General features: G+C 50.1%; 1 protein-coding gene across 1 annotated transcript in view; it reads left to right on the forward strand.

Annotated features, from left to right (window-relative positions):
- The window catches only part of PRPF6 (pre-mRNA processing factor 6), a 73,850-nt gene that overhangs the window by 42,177 nt on the left and 10,703 nt on the right, over positions 1 to 20,970 (forward strand). The window contains 6 exon segments of the mRNA XM_037811058.1: positions 1,713 to 1,807; positions 2,260 to 2,416; positions 3,217 to 3,379; positions 11,409 to 11,527; positions 12,431 to 12,649; positions 19,242 to 19,364. Coding sequence (XP_037666986.1) covers positions 1,713 to 1,807; positions 2,260 to 2,416; positions 3,217 to 3,379; positions 11,409 to 11,527; positions 12,431 to 12,649; positions 19,242 to 19,364 — 876 coding nt within the window.

A 20,970-nucleotide genomic window follows, 5' to 3' on the forward strand; every position in this document is an offset into this window, starting at 1 on the left:
GGAGAGATAGACATTGTAAAAAGGAACCAAACAGAAATTTTGGAGCTGCCAAGTACAGCAATTGAAATGAAAAGCTCATCGAACAGATTCAACAGCAGATTTGAATAGGCCAAAGAAAGAATCAGCAAACTGAAAAACAAGACAATTGAAATTATCCAGTGTGAGGAGCAGACAGAAAAAATAATGAAGAAACATGAACAGAGCTTGAGGGACCTGTGGGACACCATCAAGCATACCAACGTACTCATCTTTGGAGCCCCAGAAGGACAAGAGAGAGAAAGGGGCAGAAAAAGTATTTGAAAAACTAATGGCTCAAAACTTCCCAAATCTGATGCATTTACACATCCTAGATGCTCAAAAAATTTCAAGCAGAAGAGACTCTTGAGAGAGCTACACCAAGACATATTATAGCAAATTGTCAAAATCCATAGACAAAGGATTTTGAAAGCAGGAAGGAAGAGAGAAGCGATGTGTTACATGCAAGGGAACCCCAATAGGATTAACAGAAACCATGGAGGCCGGAAGACAGTGGGATGACATAATTTAAGGAGAAAACTGTCCATCAAGATATCCTTCAAAGTAGAAGCAGAAATTAAGATATTTATAGATAAAAAGCCTAAAGAATTTAGTATGTGAAGACCTACCTCATAATAAATGCCAAAGAGAGTCCTTCGACTGAAGGTAAAAGGACACTAGACAGTAACTTGAAGCCACAGAAGAAAGAAAGAACATTGATAAAAGTAACTATACAGCCCTCCCCCCCAGTGACTTAACAGAAGAATGTGTAAGATAACATTTTAAATATATGTTGGTGGGTGTACAGTGTATAAAGATTGTAGTCTGTTATCTGAGCCGAGACAGTGTAAAGAGGGCAGGACAAGGGTGTGGAGCAGTAGGGCCTGTAGCACTGGAGCCAGTTTGGTGCCAATCAAGCTAGAATGTTACAGGAGTCCGTCATGTAGTCTGGATGTTAAACCCCATCAAGTAAGTGGTTTCTAAATATTTTCTCCCATTCTGTCAGTGATCTTTTCACTTTCTTGGTAATATCCTTTGAAGCACAAAAATTTCTAATTTTGATGAAGTCCAAATGTTTTTTCTTTTGTTGCTGTAAAATCTAAAAATCCATTGCAATTACTCCACTATTGCCCTTTCTTGTATTTAGTTGCTTTTTTGTGGTGTACCATTTTGATTCCTTCCTTCTTTCCTTTTCTCTATATTTTTTAGTTATTTTCTTAGTGGTTAACTTTGTAATTTCAATGAACATCTTAAACTGGTACCAACCTAGTTTCAGTTGTGTACAAATGCTCTGCTCTTATGTCACCCCCTTTCTCTCTCTGTTTTTGTCTCCGATTACATCTTAATACAGTGTATGTCCTTCAGCATAGATTTTAAATGTTATTTTATACATTTGTCTAAGTCATATGGGGGGAAAATACAAATTTTTAAAAATTTAGTTGAAATTACCTTTTACTTTTTGATTTCTGCGTTTCACTCATTCTTAGATAAAGACCCTTTTTTGTTCACCTAGATTTTTTTCCTAGGACTCTTTATTGCTCCATATGGATAAAGGTATCATCACCACAAGGTGTTCTGTGAGTGAAGGTAGCTCCCCTGCTGAGGCCCCCTGCGCCCTCTGGGTACAGGGCTGCGGAGGGGCTGCTCGGGCTCCCCCGGCACGTCCAGCTGACTCTCGGCTCGCCTTGTCTCGCCAGGTGTCTGATTCAGTGAGTGGGCAGACTGTGGTTGACCCCAAAGGCTACCTGACAGACTTAAATTCCATGATCCCCACCCACGGGGGGGACATCAAGTGAGTACTTTGTAGGACAGTGGGTTTGGGGTGGGAGCGCAAGTTGCCTAGAGTGTGTTCTGTGCAGCCAAAGTATGTGGATTTCTAAGAACACAAATAGTGGAATATTTTGGTGTGTCATTTCAAACACGTCTGCTCCATTTGTTGTGTACATTAAGTGTTTTACAAATCTTCCAAATCTGTGCCCCTGCGGAGCTGGCTGGCAGCTTGCTTCTTATCCATCCTCTTCTTCAGTGCTCAGCGTCTGCGCTTGTCCTCTGAACGGGTTCTCAGATGTTGGTGTGGACGCTGAGCGGGAGCTCGGGGTAGTGGTGACTAAAACTTTCAGTTGGTTTCTGTCACTGGGACTGCAGATTTGGGAATTCTCTCTCGGGCTCTGTGCATGAGGTCGTCCCTGTGGTCTGGGCACACCCCTGGCAGTGTGGCGGCTGACCCCGTGTGCTTTCTTGTAGTGATATCAAGAAGGCACGGCTGCTCCTCAAGTCTGTTCGAGAGACCAACCCTCATCACCCACCAGCGTGGATCGCATCAGCCCGCCTGGAGGAGGTCACTGGGAAGCTGCAAGTAGCTCGAAACCTAATTATGAAGGGGACGGAAATGTGCCCCAAGGTAAGGCTGGATGTGGGGAGGCCGCAGTCTCTGTGTCCTTGCCCTTAGGACACCTACAGAGAAAACCCAAGTTCAAATGATACATGTGTTTGCCTTTTGGGGTCGAAGCTCAGCAGGCCTCAGGCACAGGAGGATGTGAAACAGGCAGGGAGAGCTTTAGTCTGCTTGTTTCCTCTGGGCATGAAGGCCCGCCCTCCCCGTGGTGGCAGGTCACCTCACCTCTCCCTCGTCACAGAGGCATTGGGCTTTCATAACTAAAACGGCGAGCTTGGCCAGCTTGCCCACGCACCTCGCATGAAAACCTGAGAGGCTAATGCTAACTCGCAGGAGAATATGCCAGCTTTGAAAAGTACTATAGAACCCTCGAAGTAAAGTGACCACAGGCTTGATTGTGTGGCTGAGTGCCAGGACACTGAGCGTCCATCCGGACCTCCCAGGCAGGTGCACTAGTAGTCACCCAGCCTGTACGTTGCCCTTTTGTTTGTGGGTTGACTTTTACCTCAGGGCAAACTGTTCTTTTCTCATAGTGTCTTTATAGGCATTGCCTGTGGTGCTCACTCAGACGCGGGTGTGCCACAGCCAGCTACCCAGCAGTGCCGTTACAGGGCGAGTCTCTGGTGCTCACATCTCTGAGGCCAAGATAATTGACTCTCATTTATTTGTAAACAGGGCCCCGTGAGTCAGGCGAGCCCAGTCCCTTCCCATCTCAGAGGTGCTCTGGCGTCCTTCTGGGGGTGCTTGGCTATGCCATTGGGGGTTCCGGCTTGAAGTGCCATAACTGCTCTTTCTTTTGCCTGCAGAGTGAAGATGTCTGGCTAGAAGCAGCCAGGCTACAGCCTGGGGACACAGCCAAGGCCGTGGTGGCCCAAGCTGTCCGACATCTCCCACAGTCTGTTAGGATTTACATCAGAGCAGCAGAGCTGGAAACAGACATTCGTGCAAAGAAGCGTGTTCTCAGGAAAGGTGAGCCTACCGGGGGCAGCTTCTCAGGTAGACAGTGCACCTGGGGCCTGTTGTCCCCGTGAAGGGGGAGCTGTCTTTCCCATTCCTGGTGCCTGTGCTCTCGGAGAGCAGCTTTCCTGTTCCTTTGCTCAGGCTGCCGATGAGAGTAAGAACGGTGCTGTTTTCCCAGCCCTCGCACCGGCCTGGTTTCCTCAGCCCATGGACCCTCCCTGGAGGGTGGTAGAATCCCACTCTGAGTTAGGTGCTGGGGTCTCCCTCTCCCTTCTGCATGTTTCCAGCGCAGACAGCCGCTGTGGTCCAGGTTTTCTTTATCTGTAAGAAGAGACTGAGAAAGGTCCGAACCTGTTCCTTCGGGCTGTTGAGTGCTGGCTGCGATCGTGTCTGGAGCCCCCAAGCCAGCGAGTCGCCCACAGCTGACCCTGCTGTGTGCTGCCTGTCTTCTGATGCACAGGGAGGCCAGCAGCTGTGGAGGTGTGTCCCTTGGCTTCAAGTCCCACCCGATGGCACGGTCACACCATAGGCGCACATGAATTAAACGTCTTCCTACAAGGTGGCTGGGTTGCAGCTACTGAGACTGCAGAGCTGCATGCTCAGGAGGGCCTTGCCTTCTTGCTTTGTGCTGTGAATGAGTTGGCGTTTGCTGTTGGCCGTGGCTCCCTGGAGGAGGTGAGGGATAGTGTGTGGGCAGGGGGGCGTCACTGCCAGGATAGGGCTTCATGGGTAGTTTATTTTTTCATTATTTTGGGACTGGTAAAAAGAATTGTATTTCTCTCCTTGGAACTGCATAGGAGATGCTGCTTTTTAATTTTGTTCTAGAAGAGATGCTAGCCAGAGGGCTGTTTTGGAGCTAACAGCAAAGAACGTACTCTACCTGAATTTGTACTCTGTGTGAAATGAGGAGTATTATATGGAGTCGGGCAGTTTTCAGTAAGAGGTTTCCTGCTCTTGTGTTTTAAGATGGGTGTTTGGTGAAATATCAGATAGAGGCTTGCTTCTTGGAGATTTCCACACTAGTGGCCTGCAGACAAGAGGCTGTTTTGTGGAGGGCAGATGAGTTTCGCCTCGCGTGTGACTCGTGCCCTCCAGCTCTCCCTGGCCATGTGTGCGCGCATCTGTGTGTGTTTTCCTTCAGCATATCTGGCTTTGTGATGGCAGCCTAGCTGCCTGTTGAAAAACTCAGGGCCAGTCTTTTAGTGAGGCTGTGAGCAGAAAGTTAGCACCAGTCTTGGTTTGTAGATATGAACTTCTCATCTTTTTCAGCCAGGAAAATCATTCTCTGATGAAAACCACACTGAACTTTGCATAATTAGCATGATTTGTTGGGAAAGCTCCACTGGATTCTCCCTGCCACAGATTGATGGATGTTCCTGAGCCTCTTTGCGACCACTCCCCTGCTCACTGCCAGATTGTCTGGCTTTGTTCCCAGTTGGCTTCAGACTGTGGAGGGGAAACTGCCGGAGGTGGGGCCTGCAGAGGGTGTTGAGAGATTGCTGCTGTCAGAGGTAGTTGCAGAAGTGGCCTCCTAGGTGGCACAGCAGGTGGGCCTCTGAGCTCTGCTTTCTGACAGGCCGATAAAGTGTGCCAAGCTGGAGAGAGCATGTGTTACCAGCCTAGCCTGAGATCTCTGCTGCTGCATCCTGGGCTGACCCTGGCTGGCCCCTGATCTTAGAGGATTTCCTAACCCAGCTTTCCTTGCTTGGGTGCCAGGGACAGAGCTAGGCACAGCTTTGTTTAGCTGTTGGTGAACACTTAAAAGACAGCCATCATTTGAAGGATCTGATTTTTGAAAACTGAGGTGACAGCTACTTCCATTGGTGGCTTAGGATACTGTGCCAGCTCTTGGTGGCCCGTCAGGGCGTGTCTCTTTGTGGCCTGTAGGAGATGAGCTCTGGGTTGCAGTTAGGCAGAGCTGTGGTCATCGTCATCTGTTGGGAGAGAGGCCATCTGTAATAAGAACAGGGGCTTCCAGGGCTGATTTGAGATCTGAGTGCGGCCATGTGACCTTGGCTCCGTGACCCGAGCAGCTCAGACCTTGGCTGGTGCTTGACTGTGTCCTTATTGGGAAGACAGGGAAGAGGTTTTTCAGGATCGAGGAGGTGACACATGGCAAGTTCTCTGTGGCCCTTAGATGTGGAGGAGTCTGGGGCTGCTGGGCCATTGGCTGCTTCCTGTGGACAACCCCTAAGATAACGTGCTCCTCATGATCCGTCTGAGGTTCTGTTTTACTCGGTCAGTTAATGTGATTGTATAGAAGTTGTTGGTTTTCTACTGACTACATAAACTCTGGTCTGTGAAGCATGGGAGACTTCATGACTGTCACAAGTAAGTTCCTGCCTGCAAGTGCAGGGCACGGAACACGCCAGGCAGCTCCCGCCCACTCCCTCCCGGAGCCTGAGGCCACTCTCGTGTGGGCACCGTGTCCTCTTCATGCTTGTGTTTGCTTTGCCAGCTCTTTTCCTGGTTTAGGGGCATGTCGGGGCTTTGTGGTTTCTTTATGCACATCGACCGAAGCCAGTGCTTCCTTCGCGCGTGCTGAAGCACATCCAGCTGTGGGGGGCTGACAAAGCAGAGCTTGTCTGAGGTAACTCAGCACGGTCTCATACTGACCTGTGAGATGCCCTTTGGAAAGTACCACATAGGTCAGCAGTGGCTGCCGCTTGGCTGCACTCCTACTGGCTGCTCCCCCGGAAGCGGAGACACCGTCCCGGCCGCCAGCCCATGCGTCTCTGGGCAAAGTGAACTGCTCCACAAATTCAGTCAGATTCAGACTCAAATGATGAAATTACCACCAACACCATCGATAGTTCTTATCTGGAATAATAAAAGAGGGGAAAATAGCTTTTTGTATTACGGAAGCCCTGCCCTCAGCCCTGTGCCCCCAGCCCTTCCTGACCCTCACTGCCCCTTTCCAGCATCTCAGCCACTCTTTACCTGGAGAGGTGACCCAAACCCTTGTTCCTGAAAGTTTTGAATGCTCAGTGGTCCTGCCTTTTTTTTGGCTGCGGTAGCTCCTGTTAACCTTTTTTTTGGGTGCTTTTAGATATATTGCATAAATGAGTTACACTAGTCCAAGTTAAAGGTGGGCTGCAAACAGTGAGCATCGTAAAATGGGATTTTAAACTATGACAAGGGGCAGAAGGGAAATGTTAAGCTTCAGTGAGCCACAAGCGCTTAAGGCCGTGGACCATCAGCGACTCGCCCTTTGCCCGCCGCACCTGTCACCGAGGCCGTCTTCATATCCTGGACGCCCAGCTGGGTGCCACTGCAGGCAGCCTTCCTAAACGCCTCCAGGAGTTTCCCTTTGTCCTGGCCATCAGCCGCTGAGTGGGCAGTAGCAGGGGTCTTCTTCCGTTTCCCTGTTGGATTCTCCTGTGGGAATAAGTCTCAGGAAAGGGCTCAAAAGAGTGGGGTTCGGCTTTGGGTAGAGTATGTGGTGTGGATATGCTATATCTCAATGAAACTGCTTCGAAAAGAGAGAGAGTGGGTTCTGGATAGCAGACACGCTGTGATGCCGTTTCCTCAGTGGAAATGGTCTGTGGAAGGGGTTGTCGGGGGAAGGGGATATCGGACCGCCAGGAAGTGAGTGGGGTCCAGGGGAGGTTGTTGATTCCTCTGCAGAGGCTCAGTGACGGGGGTCGCACCCATTAGCTTCTACTTTTGTGAATGGAAATACTCAGGGACACCCGGAGAAGCCCCTGGTCTGTAGACAGGTGCCCTTGACCCTGCCTTGGGGCAGCATGTCAGCCTTACCTTGGTGGTGGATTAATCTTCCTGGACAGGGCTGAGGACAGAGCACAGGGAGGCTGAGCGACAGGGTGGGCAGCTTCAGCTTCCAATGCAGAGGGACCCTGGCCTCGGGCTCGGGGGGAGCACCCAGCCTGGGTGCCGGGACTCCAGATGGTAGAGGTCAGAGTTATAGTGAGGGGAGCAAATCCCACTAGTGGGATATGAGGTACTTCCACTGCTGAGCCCTGGGCTTGCACCTCTGCATGGGGAGGAGCAGCACGTGGGTCCCTTGGGGCCACTTGTTGCATCCCATGAGGTGGAGGCCAGTGCCCAAGGTGCTTCTCCCAGCTCGTGCTCTGTGTGCTCAGGAGGCCACCCACGTCCTGCCAGGCCAGTGCTCTGAGGGGGGCCTGGCAGGCCAGCGAGTCTAGTGGGCCTGAGAGCCACCACTGCTCTTCTTTTTGCTGTGGAATACGCCTCCAGGACAGTTGGAAGCAAACGGTGTAACTGCACGGATGGCAGTGCTGGCAGAAGCACCTCAAGCAGGGAAGGCAGATCCGTCCCAGGGAGACCCGCTCTCTGCCCCTCCGTGGTGGAAGGGGTGCCGTGAAGTCAGCTCGCCGCCTGGGGGCTGGCTGTTCCCCACAAGGGGCAGTCCCTGTGAGGGGGCTTGGCTCTGGGTTGTGGCAGGAAGTGGGGGCACCCAGTGGTGCAGTTGTCATGTCAGCCTTGCAGGGGAGTCTGAGTGGGCAAGCCCCGCACAGCTAAGCCCCTCCCTCCATGCACTCGCAGGCAGGTCTGTCGGCGAGTGGGCACTGTGGGTCCGGGAGCAAGTCCTCTGCAGGGCACGCCTTGGCAAGTATTCGTGTGGGGGTCACAAAGAGTTTCACACTCAGCTCTCTTCCCAGATTTCCAGGCTTCCGGTGTGATTCCTTCTAGGCCCCGAGCATGCAGTCAGGCCTTCAGCTATTGCTCGTGGGTCTGTGTAGCTCTGTACTTCTGGTGGCCTCTCAGTGCTCAGAGCCCCGCCCAGGAGGCTCCCCTCCCCACTGCCTTTCCCAGCACCAGCCCAGGGCCTGAGGGGGCAGCAGACCCCTCCATTAGGTGCCGGCACTCCCCAGAGGCCCTCCGAGTAGACCCAGGGAGGGGGGCTGGGAGGAAGGGGTCGTAGGCATATGTTCAGCTCGTGGGGCCTGGCCGCCTCGCTCCACCGCCTCTCCTCTGGGATTGCTGTTGTGCCTGCCCAGCCCCATGGCCCAGAAGGTCCGATGTGCTGTTACTTAGCGCCTGTAGTCAAGTGTTCGTCTGCAGGATCTGTTTCCCAGCAGCAGTGCAGGTGTCCAGGAGTGGGACTTCACTCCACTCTCTGGCAGCACACCGTGCTGCCCTTGCTGAGCCTTCCCAGAGGCTCTTGCAGCACCCATGTCCACAGTGACGTCAAGGGCCATTGGATCTGCTGGGTCCTGCACGCTTGCACTGCAACCAGACCTACACCGGAGCCTTCTCTTGCTTTGGGCCCCTCACAGCGAGCAGCCTCACCTACTCAGTCAGGAAGTAGGTGCTGCTTGCCTTGCGGAGCCCGGGCGGCCCCCCCAGGCCGGAGACATCTTTTTTCGTGGTAGGTGATACAGGGTGCAGCAGCAGTTGGTTTTTCATCTCGGAAGGGATGTCCTCACGTGCTCTGACCCACTGGACCCTTTGAAACATCACTGAGGGCTGGGCCGGGGTGGTGGGCTTATCACCCCGTCTGGTGCACATGTGTTAGGCAGTGAAGGTACTTGCTGCCACCTGTTGCTGGGTTGGGTCAGCTGTGTGCACCCAGCAGACAGATGTGCTGCGCTGTAAGTGGGGAGGGGAGAGGGGCGTGGGTACCCCGAGGGGGCTGCCCCATCTTGGACTGAGGATGGATCCTCAGCTTCATCCATGCCCGCACTGGCCCCTAGCCTGTGCCCTTATTCTCATGAGAGGCCCGATAGGTGTGTAAGTTCAGCTGATGGCCTAATGCTGCAGCATTCCATCTCGAGCTCTGTTTTCAGCAAGGTTGGCCTATGTGTTTACAAAAAGCAGGTGGTTTTTTGGGGCTCTTTGAGTTTTCCGACTGTGACCTGGAACACAGCTTGAGGCCTGGGTGATTGTGTTTTTTGTTACCTCCAGGGCAGCCATCATCCCTGACCTGAGATGGTTGATAACAGGGGAGGGCTGAGAGTCCCCTCACTGCTTTGAGCTCTGCTGCCCAGGGCCACACAGCTCTGGGCATGTCCCTCAGGTTTTGGCCTTTTGTCTGTAGAGTGAGTGGTTTGGAAGGACAGTTTCCAGGCTGCCCTTCGGAGGCCTGGGGTCCCATGGGTGTGCCTTGAAGCTGCTGCAGGAATGAGGTCCCATTGCCCCCTTCTCAGACTGAAGAGTGTTTGGGGCTTTCGGTAGGGTTACATCTAAGGAACGGCTCTGTGGCTTAAAACAAGGTTTGGGCGTTCCTGGACAATGGGGTGTCTGAAGCCCCTTCTGCCTCCCCTCGATGTCCCAGCCCCTGTGCCTGGCTGGGCCAGAGCCCCTGCCGCAGAGCCCGGGGAAGGCTGGGCTCTCCTCCTGGGCCTCTCGGGGCCGGGCCAGCACTCTGACTGCAGCAGCTTGGGTCTTCTTTTCCACACACACATTTACACACACACTTATACTGTTGCAGATACACTCACACTCAGTCATACACTGTCACGCTCACACACTCCAACCTGTCCAGACTGGCCCCTTCCTCTGTGGGTGATTGTCTTCTTGTGTATACATTTCTTTGTTTTTGTAAGTGCTAATTTTCAAACATGTGGAAGGAAAAATGATGGACAGCCCTCTGTGCCACTCCTCAGCTTTAACAGGTACAAGCTTTCAGCCACTTTTGACCCATTTGCTATGCCTCACTCCCACTGGATTATTCCAGAGCAAATCTCAGACATCATACATTTCCTCTGTAAATATTTTAATGTACACCTCTAAAATGGAAAGGATTCTTTAAGATAATCAGAATACCATGATCACACTTAAAATAATAACAAGTTTCTTCATATCACTAGGAGTCCTCAGTGCTCAGACCTCCTGATGGGCCTGCTGTGTCCACATGCAGGAGCTAAACAAAGTACAAACGTTACTGTTTGGTCGATGTCTCTTTTCTAGGTTCTTTCACCCTCTTCCAAGCCTCTGCTTCATGATTTGAAGGAATAGGGTCATTTATCCTGCAGATTCCTGTTGCCACCCCACCCCCTCACATTCCAGATTTTGCACTTTGCAGCCCGTTATAATATCTACCATGACCCTCAGTTTCCTGTGTAAATTGGAAGGCAGCTAGGTCAGATGCAGGTTGGGTGTTTTGGTTGAGAAAGCGTCCTGCATGCTGCAGGCTCTGTGTCATGTCAAGAGGCACACTGTGTATGGGCCCCCCCTTTCTTGCAGTGTCAGCATTGGTCAGTGGGTTCAGGCACTGTCAGCCTGATTCTTCCTTGGTGACTTCTCCAGCAGCCTTCTCTGGCATTTGGCAGCCGTTGATGACCATTGCCTAGATCCATTATTTCATCAAGGCTTGCAAAATGGCGGCTTTCTAATTCTGTCATTCTTTTTACTTGTACTGCCATGATTCTTTATAAAGAACTTTCCTGTAGCCACTACTTGGTTACCCTGAGGTAAAGTTTATTCAAGAAAGATAGAATAAATGCTTGATTCTTCCCACTTACTTTCCAGTCTTTTCTTTGTTATTTTTTATGGAGGCGTAATTTACACAGATTGTGAGTGTGCTGGTTGGATTCTTGACAGACGCGCATGCCTGTCGGCTTGTGGGGCTTTGCCTTCACCCCCTGCAGCTCCTCTTGGTCTCTGTGCCCTGCCCCCTCCCAGGCAATGCTGCTCTTGCTTCCCCACCCTGGGTTAGCCCCCCCTCCCAATTAGTTTAGTCTGTTTTAGAACTTCATGTAGAGGAAACCATGCAGTGTGTACTTGTGACTGGTTCCCTCCTCTCAGCCCCGTGTTTTGGAAGTTCAGCCACGTTGTTGTGTATCCTGAGTCCTTTTCCTGACCTAGCAATCTTTCATAGCTTCCTTGCTCTCGGTCCACCATGGTGTTCTGTGTTCATGGTGTTTGTCCCGGTCCCGGACCTAATGCTTCTCCAAGGGCCCCGATCTTCTGGAAGGGTCTGCCCTGAAGACCCTTGGCTGCCACCACAGCAGAGGTTCCATCTTATCCTGGTAGCACCAGCATTCTCAGGGCACACAAGCATTCTTTTGTTTCCCGTTTTCTGTGACTTGGTTTCTTGTTTCACCTTTCCCAGCCCTTGAGCATGTTCCAAACTCGGTTCGTTTGTGGAAGGCAGCCGTTGAGTTGGAAGAGCCAGAAGACGCTAGAATCATGCTCAGCCGAGCTGTGGAGTGCTGCCCCACCAGCGTGGAGGTGAGTCTGAGAAGACGTTGCTTCCCAGGTGTGAAGCTCAAGGCTGCTGGTGCTGTAAGGCAGGCAGCAGGACGTCAGGTGATGCCTTTCCATGACCCTGGGTGGATGGAGCGGTCAGTCTGGCTTGGGCCTTGCAGTTGATGGGTGTGTGGAACAGGAGCTGAGCTTGGCCCTGACCACTGCAGGAAGTTCAGTGCTGGGCCTTTTAATTCAGTCCTACATTTGCAGATGGGAGCTAACGGGTGGCAGTGTGATGGAAGACACCGACGTGTTTTTCTGCCAGCGCAGGATAGGGTCAGCTCTCAGCCTGAAAGCTAGTTGAGTTTCTTTAGTTTAAAGCATTCCAGTTCTCAACATTCTGTGCAGTGATTTTTGTTCTTGGTGTTATGACACCTAGTATGTCTTTAATTATCCTAAGGGGTATTGTGAAATTCTCCAAACAAAATTAATCATAATTTATTTTTATAAAAATAAGTAGAGCCCATACACGTTTTTGGTGCTGGAACGCTACAGAAACAACAGTGCTCAGTGTCAGAACCCCAGAAGGCTGGGACCAATCTGTCCTCTCAGCCTGCGAGAACAGTGCTGTGTCTTGCACACCCTAACCCCTGACTGGAGCGTGGCCTGCTATGTGTGCTCAGTCAGTATTTGCACACTTGACTGCGAGCGTGTCAACTTTCCACATATGCACCAGTCACAAAGTCAGTCAGACGCGGTCCTGAAGGGTCAGTCGTGTGAGAAGTGCTGCTGCAGTTAACTGGCTTAGTTTAGGTGGCACTTGAGGCTTTTAGAGTGACAATCGAGTGAGTGGTGGGGGACTGAGTGGAGTCTGGCACCCCATCTGTCCTTGCACCATCATCTCTCAGCATGCTCTCGTCTTGTTTCTGGCGTCTTCTCGTGTAGCTCTGGCTTGCTCTGGCGAGGCTAGAGACATATGAAAATGCCCGCAAGGTCCTGAACAAGGCCCGGGAGAACATCCCTACAGACCGGCACATCTGGATCACGGCCGCCAAGCTGGAGGAGGCCAATGGGAACACCCAGATGGTGGAGAAGATCATCGACCGCGCCATCACCTCGTTGCGGGCCAACGGCGTGGAGATCAACCGTGAACAGTGGATCCAGGTAGGTCCGGCCCACTGCTGCTGTTGGGTGTCACCGAGGCTGGTTTAAAAGTGTGTGTCCTCCTGCCCGAGAGTCCCCACGCTGCAGGGGACCAGGCCACACTCACAGCTCCCCACAGTCAAGCCCCGAGCATGTCTATGGGGAACTTTCAAGGGACTTCCAGCCTGTGGACCCCTGCAACTTGTGGCACTTTGCCAGTAGCAATGACATCACGTCAGAGAGGGCGAGAGAAGGTCCTGTGGCTGCTTCCATTCTTCCTTGTGTCCTGACTTTCTCTCTGGATGTCTGGCTAGTGAAGCCTTCAGAGAGCATCTAAGCCAACCACTCAGGCTTGACCACCCCGTCCTGCCTTCCTCCAGGGAGTCAACCCCCAAGTGAGCAGGTGTGGTGGGGGCTTGCCGTCTCCAGGGCTGGGGGTGGGGGGCTCAGCCTGTCATGTAGCTTAGCCTAGGGGAAAGCACTTCTTTATGTTGACCTGCACTGTGAGCCCCTGAGACCTCCCTCTTCCAGGAGGGTCCTACAGAGCAAGCCCCTTCCCTTTACCTACTGCCGTCGGCCTCGGGAGACGGCCTCCCTCCACCCCTCTGTGTCCTCCCTTCTCTGCTGCCTCCTGCTGCCACCGTCCCGCTTACTCTTCTCTGAACACACCCCACAAGTGCATCCTGCGCCTCCGTTGGAGGGCAGGCAAGGGGTGCGGTCATCTTCCTCTTCAGACTCCTCTCCGCTCCTCCTGAGCGGGTTGCTCTGGCTTTGACATGGCTTCGTCGTCCTGGTCACCTGACCCTCCTCTTGCCCAGCACCTTTATGTTTTTGCTGTAGGATGTTAAGACAGATGGTCCTAAATAGAGTTTGGGTGGTTGTGGGTTTTTTTAATCCTGGGTATAAGTCCTCACATTATCTGTCCCTCTAAAATTTAATCAAATAGTTTCAAACCCTTCTTTATTTCTCTACTCTTTTTTGCCTGTGTCCTGACCGTTCTCATTGCTCTTCACCCTTTTTGTAGATCCAGGGTTTTCCATCCGGCATAACTTTCCCTCCGTCTGAAGGAATTTCTTGAAGGTTTTTTGTAGTATAGTTTTCCTGGTAATGCATTTTTTCAGCTTTTCTATGTCAGGAAACAGTTTTGATTTCATCTCTCTTTATGAAAGGTATTTTCACTGGGTGTGGGATTCTAGGATGACACTTTTTTTTTCCTTTCTATGCTTTAAAGACACTGTTGCACTGCCTTGTGTGCCTCACTGCTGACGAGAAACCTGCTGCTATCCTTGTCTTGGCTCTTCTGTACGTGGTTGTCTTTTAAGATTTTCTCTTTATCACTGGTTTTGAGCAATTTGATTATGATGTGTCTTGGTATAGTTCCCACCACATTTCTTGTGATTGGTTTTCATTGTGCTCCTTGGGTCTGTGGGTTTATAAGTTTGATCATAATTGGAAAAATTTTGGCCATTGTTTCTTCAAACATTTCCCCTCCCTCTCTTTTGGGGGCTCCAATTATGTTCATTAAGGCATTTGAAATTGTCCCGCAGCTCACTGATAGACTTTCCATTTTTTCCCTGTTTCATTTTTTAAAAAACAAGTTTACTGAGATACAATTCACATACCCTACAGTGCAGTGGTTTTTTTCATATATTCACAGTTGTTTTTCTCACCTCCTAAAGAAATCCTCCATGCTCGTTAGCAGTCACTCCCTTCCCTCCAGCCCCAGGCAGTCACCACTCTACTTTCCATCTGTATAGATCTCCTTTTGCTGGACATTTTAGTATGTAAGTGGAATCCTAGAAATGTTGTGTTTCGTGATTGGCTTCTTTCATTTAACATGTTTTCAAGGTTCATCCATGTTGTAGCAAGGCTGTAATCAAATCCTTTGCCCATTGTTAAATTGGGTTATCTTTGTACTGTTTTTAAGTAATTCTTGCCTATTATTTTACTATGCAGTTGTAATAGTTCCTCATATATTCTGGATACAAGTCCTTATCAGATATATGATTAGCAAAATATTTTTTCCCATTCTGTGGGTTGTCTTTTCATTGTCTTGATTGTGTTATATTTAGTACAAAAAAAGTTTTAAATTTTGATGAAGTCCATTTTATCTGTTTTTTTATTTTGTTGCTTGTGGTTTTTTTGTGTCATATCTAAGAATCCTTTCCTAACCCAAGGTCATGAAGATATACACTGTATCTTCTTCAAAGAGTTTTATTTTAGCACTTATGTCTGTGATCCAGTTTGAGTTGATTTTTGCATATGATGTGAGATAGGGGTCCAGCTTCATTCTTTTATATGTGGATATTCAGTTGCCTCAGCATCATTTGTTGAAGAGACTATTCTTTCCCCCATTGAACTACCTGGGCACAAAAAGTTGAGTAACCATAAATATATGGGCTTATATCTGGACTCCCAATTCTATTCCATTCATCTTTATGTCTATCCTTATTCCAACAGCTCACTCTCTTGATTTTCATAGCTTCATAGTAAGTTTATAATACATGGGATTTGTGAGTCTTCTAACTTTTTCAAGATTATTTTGGTTATGCTTGGTTCTTTAAGTTTCCATATGAATCTTAGGATCAGCTTGTCAATTACAAAAATGCCAGCTTGGATTTTGAGAGGGATTGCATTGAATTTGTAGATCAATTTGGGGGAGTATTAATATCTTTTAACCACACTAAGTTTCTCGATCCATAAACATGGACGTCCTTCCCTTTATTTAGGTCTTTTTAATGTCTTTCAGCAATGTTTTGTAGTTTTCAGTGTACAAGTCTTTCACCTCCTTGCTTAAATTTGTTCCTAGTTACTTTATTCTTCATGATGCGATTTTAAATGGAATTGTTTTCTTAGTTTAATTTTCAGATTGTTCATTGCTAGTGCATAGAAACACAATTGAGTTTTGTGAACTGGTCTTGTATCCTGAAACCTAGCTGAGCTCATTTATTTTAATAGTTTTTAGTGGGTTATTTAGGATTTTCTATATAAAGATCATGTCATCTGCAAATAGAGATAGTTTTACTTCTTTCCAATCTGGATACCTTTCATTTCTTGCCTAATTTATCTAGTTAGATCCTCTGATGCAATGCTGACTAGAAGTCGTGAGAGTGAACACCCTCCTCTTACTTCAGTACCCTTAGGGAAAAGCTTCCAGTCTTTCAGCATTAAGCATTATGTTAGCTCATACAGCTCAATGACACCTTTTTTTTGTTTTCCTTTTTCCTGCCCCCCTTGATTTCATTTCGGTTAATTTCTATTACTGTCTTCAAGTTCACTAATCTTTTCTTCTGCAGTGTCTAATCTGCCATTAATTTTATCCAGTGTATTTTTCATCTCAGATCTTGTCATTTACATTTCTAGAAGTTCAATTTTGGTCTTTTTTTGTCCATCTCTATTTAACTCTCTGAACCTTTGGAGTACAGTTGTAATAACTGCTTTAATTGTCGTTGTCTGCTAATTCTAGTACTTGTTTCAGTTTGGATCAGTTTTGATTGATTGGTCTGATTATGGATTGTATTTTCCTGCTTCTTTGCATGCCTGGTAATTTTTAGTTAGATGCAAGACATCATGAATTTTACTTTGTTGGGTACTGAATATTTTTGAATTCCTATAAATATTCTGTAGTTTTGCTCTGGACACAGTTAAGTTACTTGGAAACAGTTTGATCCTTTCAGGTCTTGCTTTTAAGATTTGATAGCTGGGATCTGAGCAGTGTTTGGTTCAGGGCTGAGCTGATTCCTCCTGCAGAGGCAGATTGCTCTCTCCGTGTGTTCTGCCTGATGTCCTGGGTGAGCACTGAGGACCGTTCCCTCTGATCCTTCTGGATTGTTCTTTCTGGGGATCCGCGGGCCCCTCTACAGACGTCAGGCTTCTCTGTGTCATGCTTTCCTCTCTTGTACTTGGCCCTGCGTGCCTTGTCCTTTGGTCTTCCAGTACACCCAGATCTGCCTTGTCCACTCAGCCCGCCTGGGTTCCTTCTCCCTGCCCAGCATCCTGGACATGCTCCAGGCAGTGAGCTGGGGTAGTTGTGGGGACCCCTCATTTGTTCCCTGTGTCTCAGTTGTCACTGTCCTTTGTTACCAGGTGTCCAGTGTTGTGACAACCATCATTTCAGATTCTTTGTCCCATTGTTTATTGTTTCAGGAGGGAGGGTACATCTGGTTCCTGCTACCCCATCTTGGAGGAAGTGGAAGTGTTTGCCCTTGGTCCTCTGACAGATTTTTGGATGCTGATTCTGCACTCCACAGGGCTCCCTGCATGCTCTGAGACTGCATAAGCAGCCCTGTGAGATGGGTTACACAGAGTAGAGCTGCAGAAGGGCCTCAGCACACCCCTAGAAACGTCCCTCCAGGTTCTTTCCCACTCATCTGCTCCCTTTTGGGGTACAAGTGCTATTCAGCCAGCCAGCCCCCCAGACCAGAAGAAGAGCTATGAGAGGTAATGGCCAATGCTCCATCTCCCTGGTGATTCTCAGGTGCTGTGGACGCCAGGCCCAGGGATCTGCACCAGTGCAGACATGACGGCCTTGTGTCCCTTTTGAGCTTTCCTCAGAATTTTTCTGCTACTACTTGCTTGACCACACTGTGATGTAAGGGAGCCGAGGGTGCCCCAGACTCATTCTCATCATTTGGAGGTGGTGTTGATGTCTTTCATGGCGCCCCGGGTTATGTGCCTTCTGGGCAGCTTCTGTGTGCTGACCCCTGCCCCACGCATGCTGGCTCCCGCGCAGCTTCTCAAACTCACTGCAGTCGGCTCTGGGCCCCACCGCTCTCCCCAGAGCACCTTCTGAGGCCTCGCTCACAGCCTCCACCTTGCTGAGCCCAGGGGTCTGTTCTGCTACCACCTGATGTAAGCAACACACCCGAAACCCTTTTCCACTCCTGCCACGATACCGCACCTTTTTGTTTTCCTTTTGCTGGTCTCCCTACCTGTCTCCTTTACTGGATTCTCCTCAGCTTCTCGGTGCTGGCAGTTTAGTCCTTAGCCCCCTTTTTACTTGTTTGTGCTCACCCCAGTAATTCCCGAATGTAGCCCTTGCCCCAGCTGCTCCCCTACACCCCTGTGCTGCACCTCCCCACAGCCTGTCACGGCGCTTCCCGTCCCAGCTCTCATTTGTCACCTCAGGAAATGGCAGCCCCTTCGTCCGGTTGCTCATCACCTGGACCCTCTTCCTCTCACGACCCCCGTCCACGAGTGGGCTGGGTCCTCCTTCACATGTGTCCTGGGTCCCCTTGCTTCTCAGACGCCAGCTGCTGCCATCCTTCACCAGACCCCATCACTTCCCCTGGACACCGCAGGGCCTCCTGCTGTGTTTCCCTGCTGCCTTTCCACATGGCTTCCCAGTGATCTTTTTAAAATAGTCCAATTGTGTGACTCACTCTGCGGTTTGTAATCCCCAGTGCCTTCCTGCCCCATGTGGAATCAGATTCAGCCTGCATGTGGCCTGCAAGGCCCCGCAGGGGCAGACCCAGGGCTGGTGCCCTGCTTGTCTGCAGCCACTTTTCCCGCTCACCTGTGGCCACCCTGTTGTGCCCTGACACGTGTCCTCATTGCAGGGCTTTGCCCTGGGCTGTTCTGGGTCCCCGGGAGGCCTGCCACAGTCTGCCCAGGAAAGCCCCCGGGTTGGGACACGTGGCAGCCTTGGTCTGTGGGGCGGCCGTGGGCTCTCAGCCCGTCTGCTGTTGTGGGCACCACAGGCATGGCCGCAAAGGTATCCCAGGCCGGCATTGCTTTGCATATATGGGAACATATTTGGAAAATAAAGCCTTTAAACTGGAATGGATGGATCAAAATGTGTGCATTTTTAATTTTGATAGATGATGGGAAATTGCCTTCCATGGGAGCTGTAGGATCTGAGCTCCCCCAGCACAGTGAGGGGGCCTGCTCCCCATTTCCCTGAGATTGCACACCTGCACACTGTCTGATTTTGCTCATCTGATATGTATGAAATGGTGCTTATGGTTGTTTTAATTAGCATTAAAAAACAAGAATTCTGAAGTGTGTGTTTAGTCCTTTGCCCATTTCTCTGTTGAGTTATTGGTCTTTTCCTAACTGACATATTTCCTCCAGTCTTCAGTGACACACGCCTCCTGCCCTAGAGCCATGTGCGTCTTTTCTCTGTGTGTTCTGACATTTGCTTTTCTTATGTGTCCGGCTCGCCCCCCCACCCCCTCCCAGCCCCCACTGCTGTGGCTAGAGTGGCTCCACCTCTCATCTGGAGAGTCTTGAGTTCCAGTCCAGCAAAACACAAATACTTGTGAACTTGTCTTTTACTCCCACTTTGGAGGTTTTAGCACAGGGAACTTTTGTCCACCCAGTTGCCTAATACGGCACTTTGTACACAGCAGGATCTTGTTTAATGTTTGTTGGATGAATTAGTTCGTGTTTCTTAATCACCTGTATGCCAGTCCCTGGGCGGGTGGCAGGGGAGGTGAATCTATGGACGAGAGAGACGCAGCCGGGCGGCCTTGGGACCGGGCAGCTCGGAGCCGGTGGCTGAGTCCTCAGCGCCCTGGCAAGCGTGGCGGGGGCAGAGCGCGCGTGCTCCGGCCTTCCGGGGGCAGCTCGCCCCTGGGCAGGCAGCCACAGCCCTGTGCCGTCCTTCTTGCAGGACGCCGAGGAGTGCGACAAGGCTGGCAGCGTGGCCACCTGCCAGGCGGTCATGCGCGCAGTCATCGGCATCGGCATCGAGGAGGAGGACCGGAAGCACACCTGGATGGAAGACGCTGACAGCGTGCGTGCGCGGCAGCGGCCGGGGCCTTGACACAGGCTGCACGTTTAAAAATCTCTCTGCTGAACTTACTTTAAATGTAGTTGTAATCATGGAGAGCACAGTTTTTTATTAACCTGAGTTTAAGTGACACGCTCATTTGTGGGGCTTACGGGGTCAGGCGCTGGAGCCTACACACCCGTGCTCTGACTCCTGGAATCTTGGCATTCCCTGCACGGATGTCGCGTGTGCGGAAGGTTTCCAGAAAGGAGATTATTGGTCAGGGTTGGTTTGATGTGTTTGAGGGTGTTTAAGGTATTCGATACAGATGTGGCCCTCTCTTTTCTTTTTATTTTGAAATAATTTCAGACTTAGAGAAAGTTGCAGAACTGTACAAAGAATTCTCATATGCCCTCCACCCCAGGTTCCCACAGTTACCCATTTTACTGTATTGGCTTTGCATTCTCTTCACATGCTCGCACGCGCACACACGCGCACACTTGCATGCGCCGTATTGTCTCTGAACTGTTCAAGAGTATGTTGCAGAGAATGTTGCAGGCACGATGCCCCTTTCCCTCTATAAGTATGCCAGTGTGTATTTCTTTAAGTACACTCTTGTGCAACCACAGTCCAGTTACCAAAGCAGGAACTTCATGTTGATACATTAGTATTATGTAATTTAAGTTTGCCCAGTTGTCTCGGTAAGTGTCTCCTTAGCAGAAGGGAAGGCTGTGCTGTGACTTGGGAGCTGCCCAGGGCTACATGCTGCCTGGCCTCGCTGCTGTCCATCAGTCTGGGTGATGCCACTGGCTGCCCTTGTTCATGGCTTTGACGCTTCTTGAGGAGCACAGCCAGCAGCCCGTGCTGTGCCCCTTGATGTCAGCTTGTCTGACGTCGTCTTCCTGTTAGGTTGCGGTTGTGTCCCTTTGGCAGTGGTGTGGCGTTCTCGGTGTGGCGTTCACATGGGTCAGGAGGGTGCCTGGTACCTGCCAGGTTTTTCATGGGAAGGTCACTTTTTTTGTTAGTAAGTGTCGATGGGGAGATGCTTCAAAGCCCTGAGACTCTCCTGTTCCTGGTCGAGCGTCCACCGCTAAGTGTTAGGCTTCGCTGATGATGACCCTTGCCTGAATCCGTTACTGCAGTGGTGTCTGCCAAATGGCAATTTCCTAAATATCCTTTCTCTTACATTTATCAGTTGGAATTCTACTGTAATGAAGGCTTTCCTTTTTCCCTCATTAATGCATATATTCGCTTATTTATACCAGGATAGACTGAGGGTTCTTGTTTTATTTGGCGGGATTTAACCCAGTGCTGCCATGATCTGTCAAGAAGTTTTAAGTCACGCTGGGTGTGTGCCCAAGTGCAGGTGCAGGTGAGGAGCACGGCCGCAGCCGCCCGGCCTGCATGGAACAGCTCTCAGGGGCCCCACACGCCCTGAAATACACGCTGAGTTCATAAGTGAGTGAAGACACAGGCCAGCCGTTACGCTTTCTTAAAAAAAGTTTTTCATTATGCTATTTTTAGGGCATAAGACAGTATGAAAAGTACTTTAACAGACATTTTGTGTTGGAAGAAAATTCCTCAATATGCAGAAAAATCTGGACTTGGTCGTTGAGCACTTTTTACTTCT

Source organism: Choloepus didactylus, chromosome 19 (assembly GCF_015220235.1).
Source record: "Choloepus didactylus isolate mChoDid1 chromosome 19, mChoDid1.pri, whole genome shotgun sequence".
NCBI lineage: Eukaryota > Metazoa > Chordata > Mammalia > Pilosa > Megalonychidae > Choloepus > Choloepus didactylus.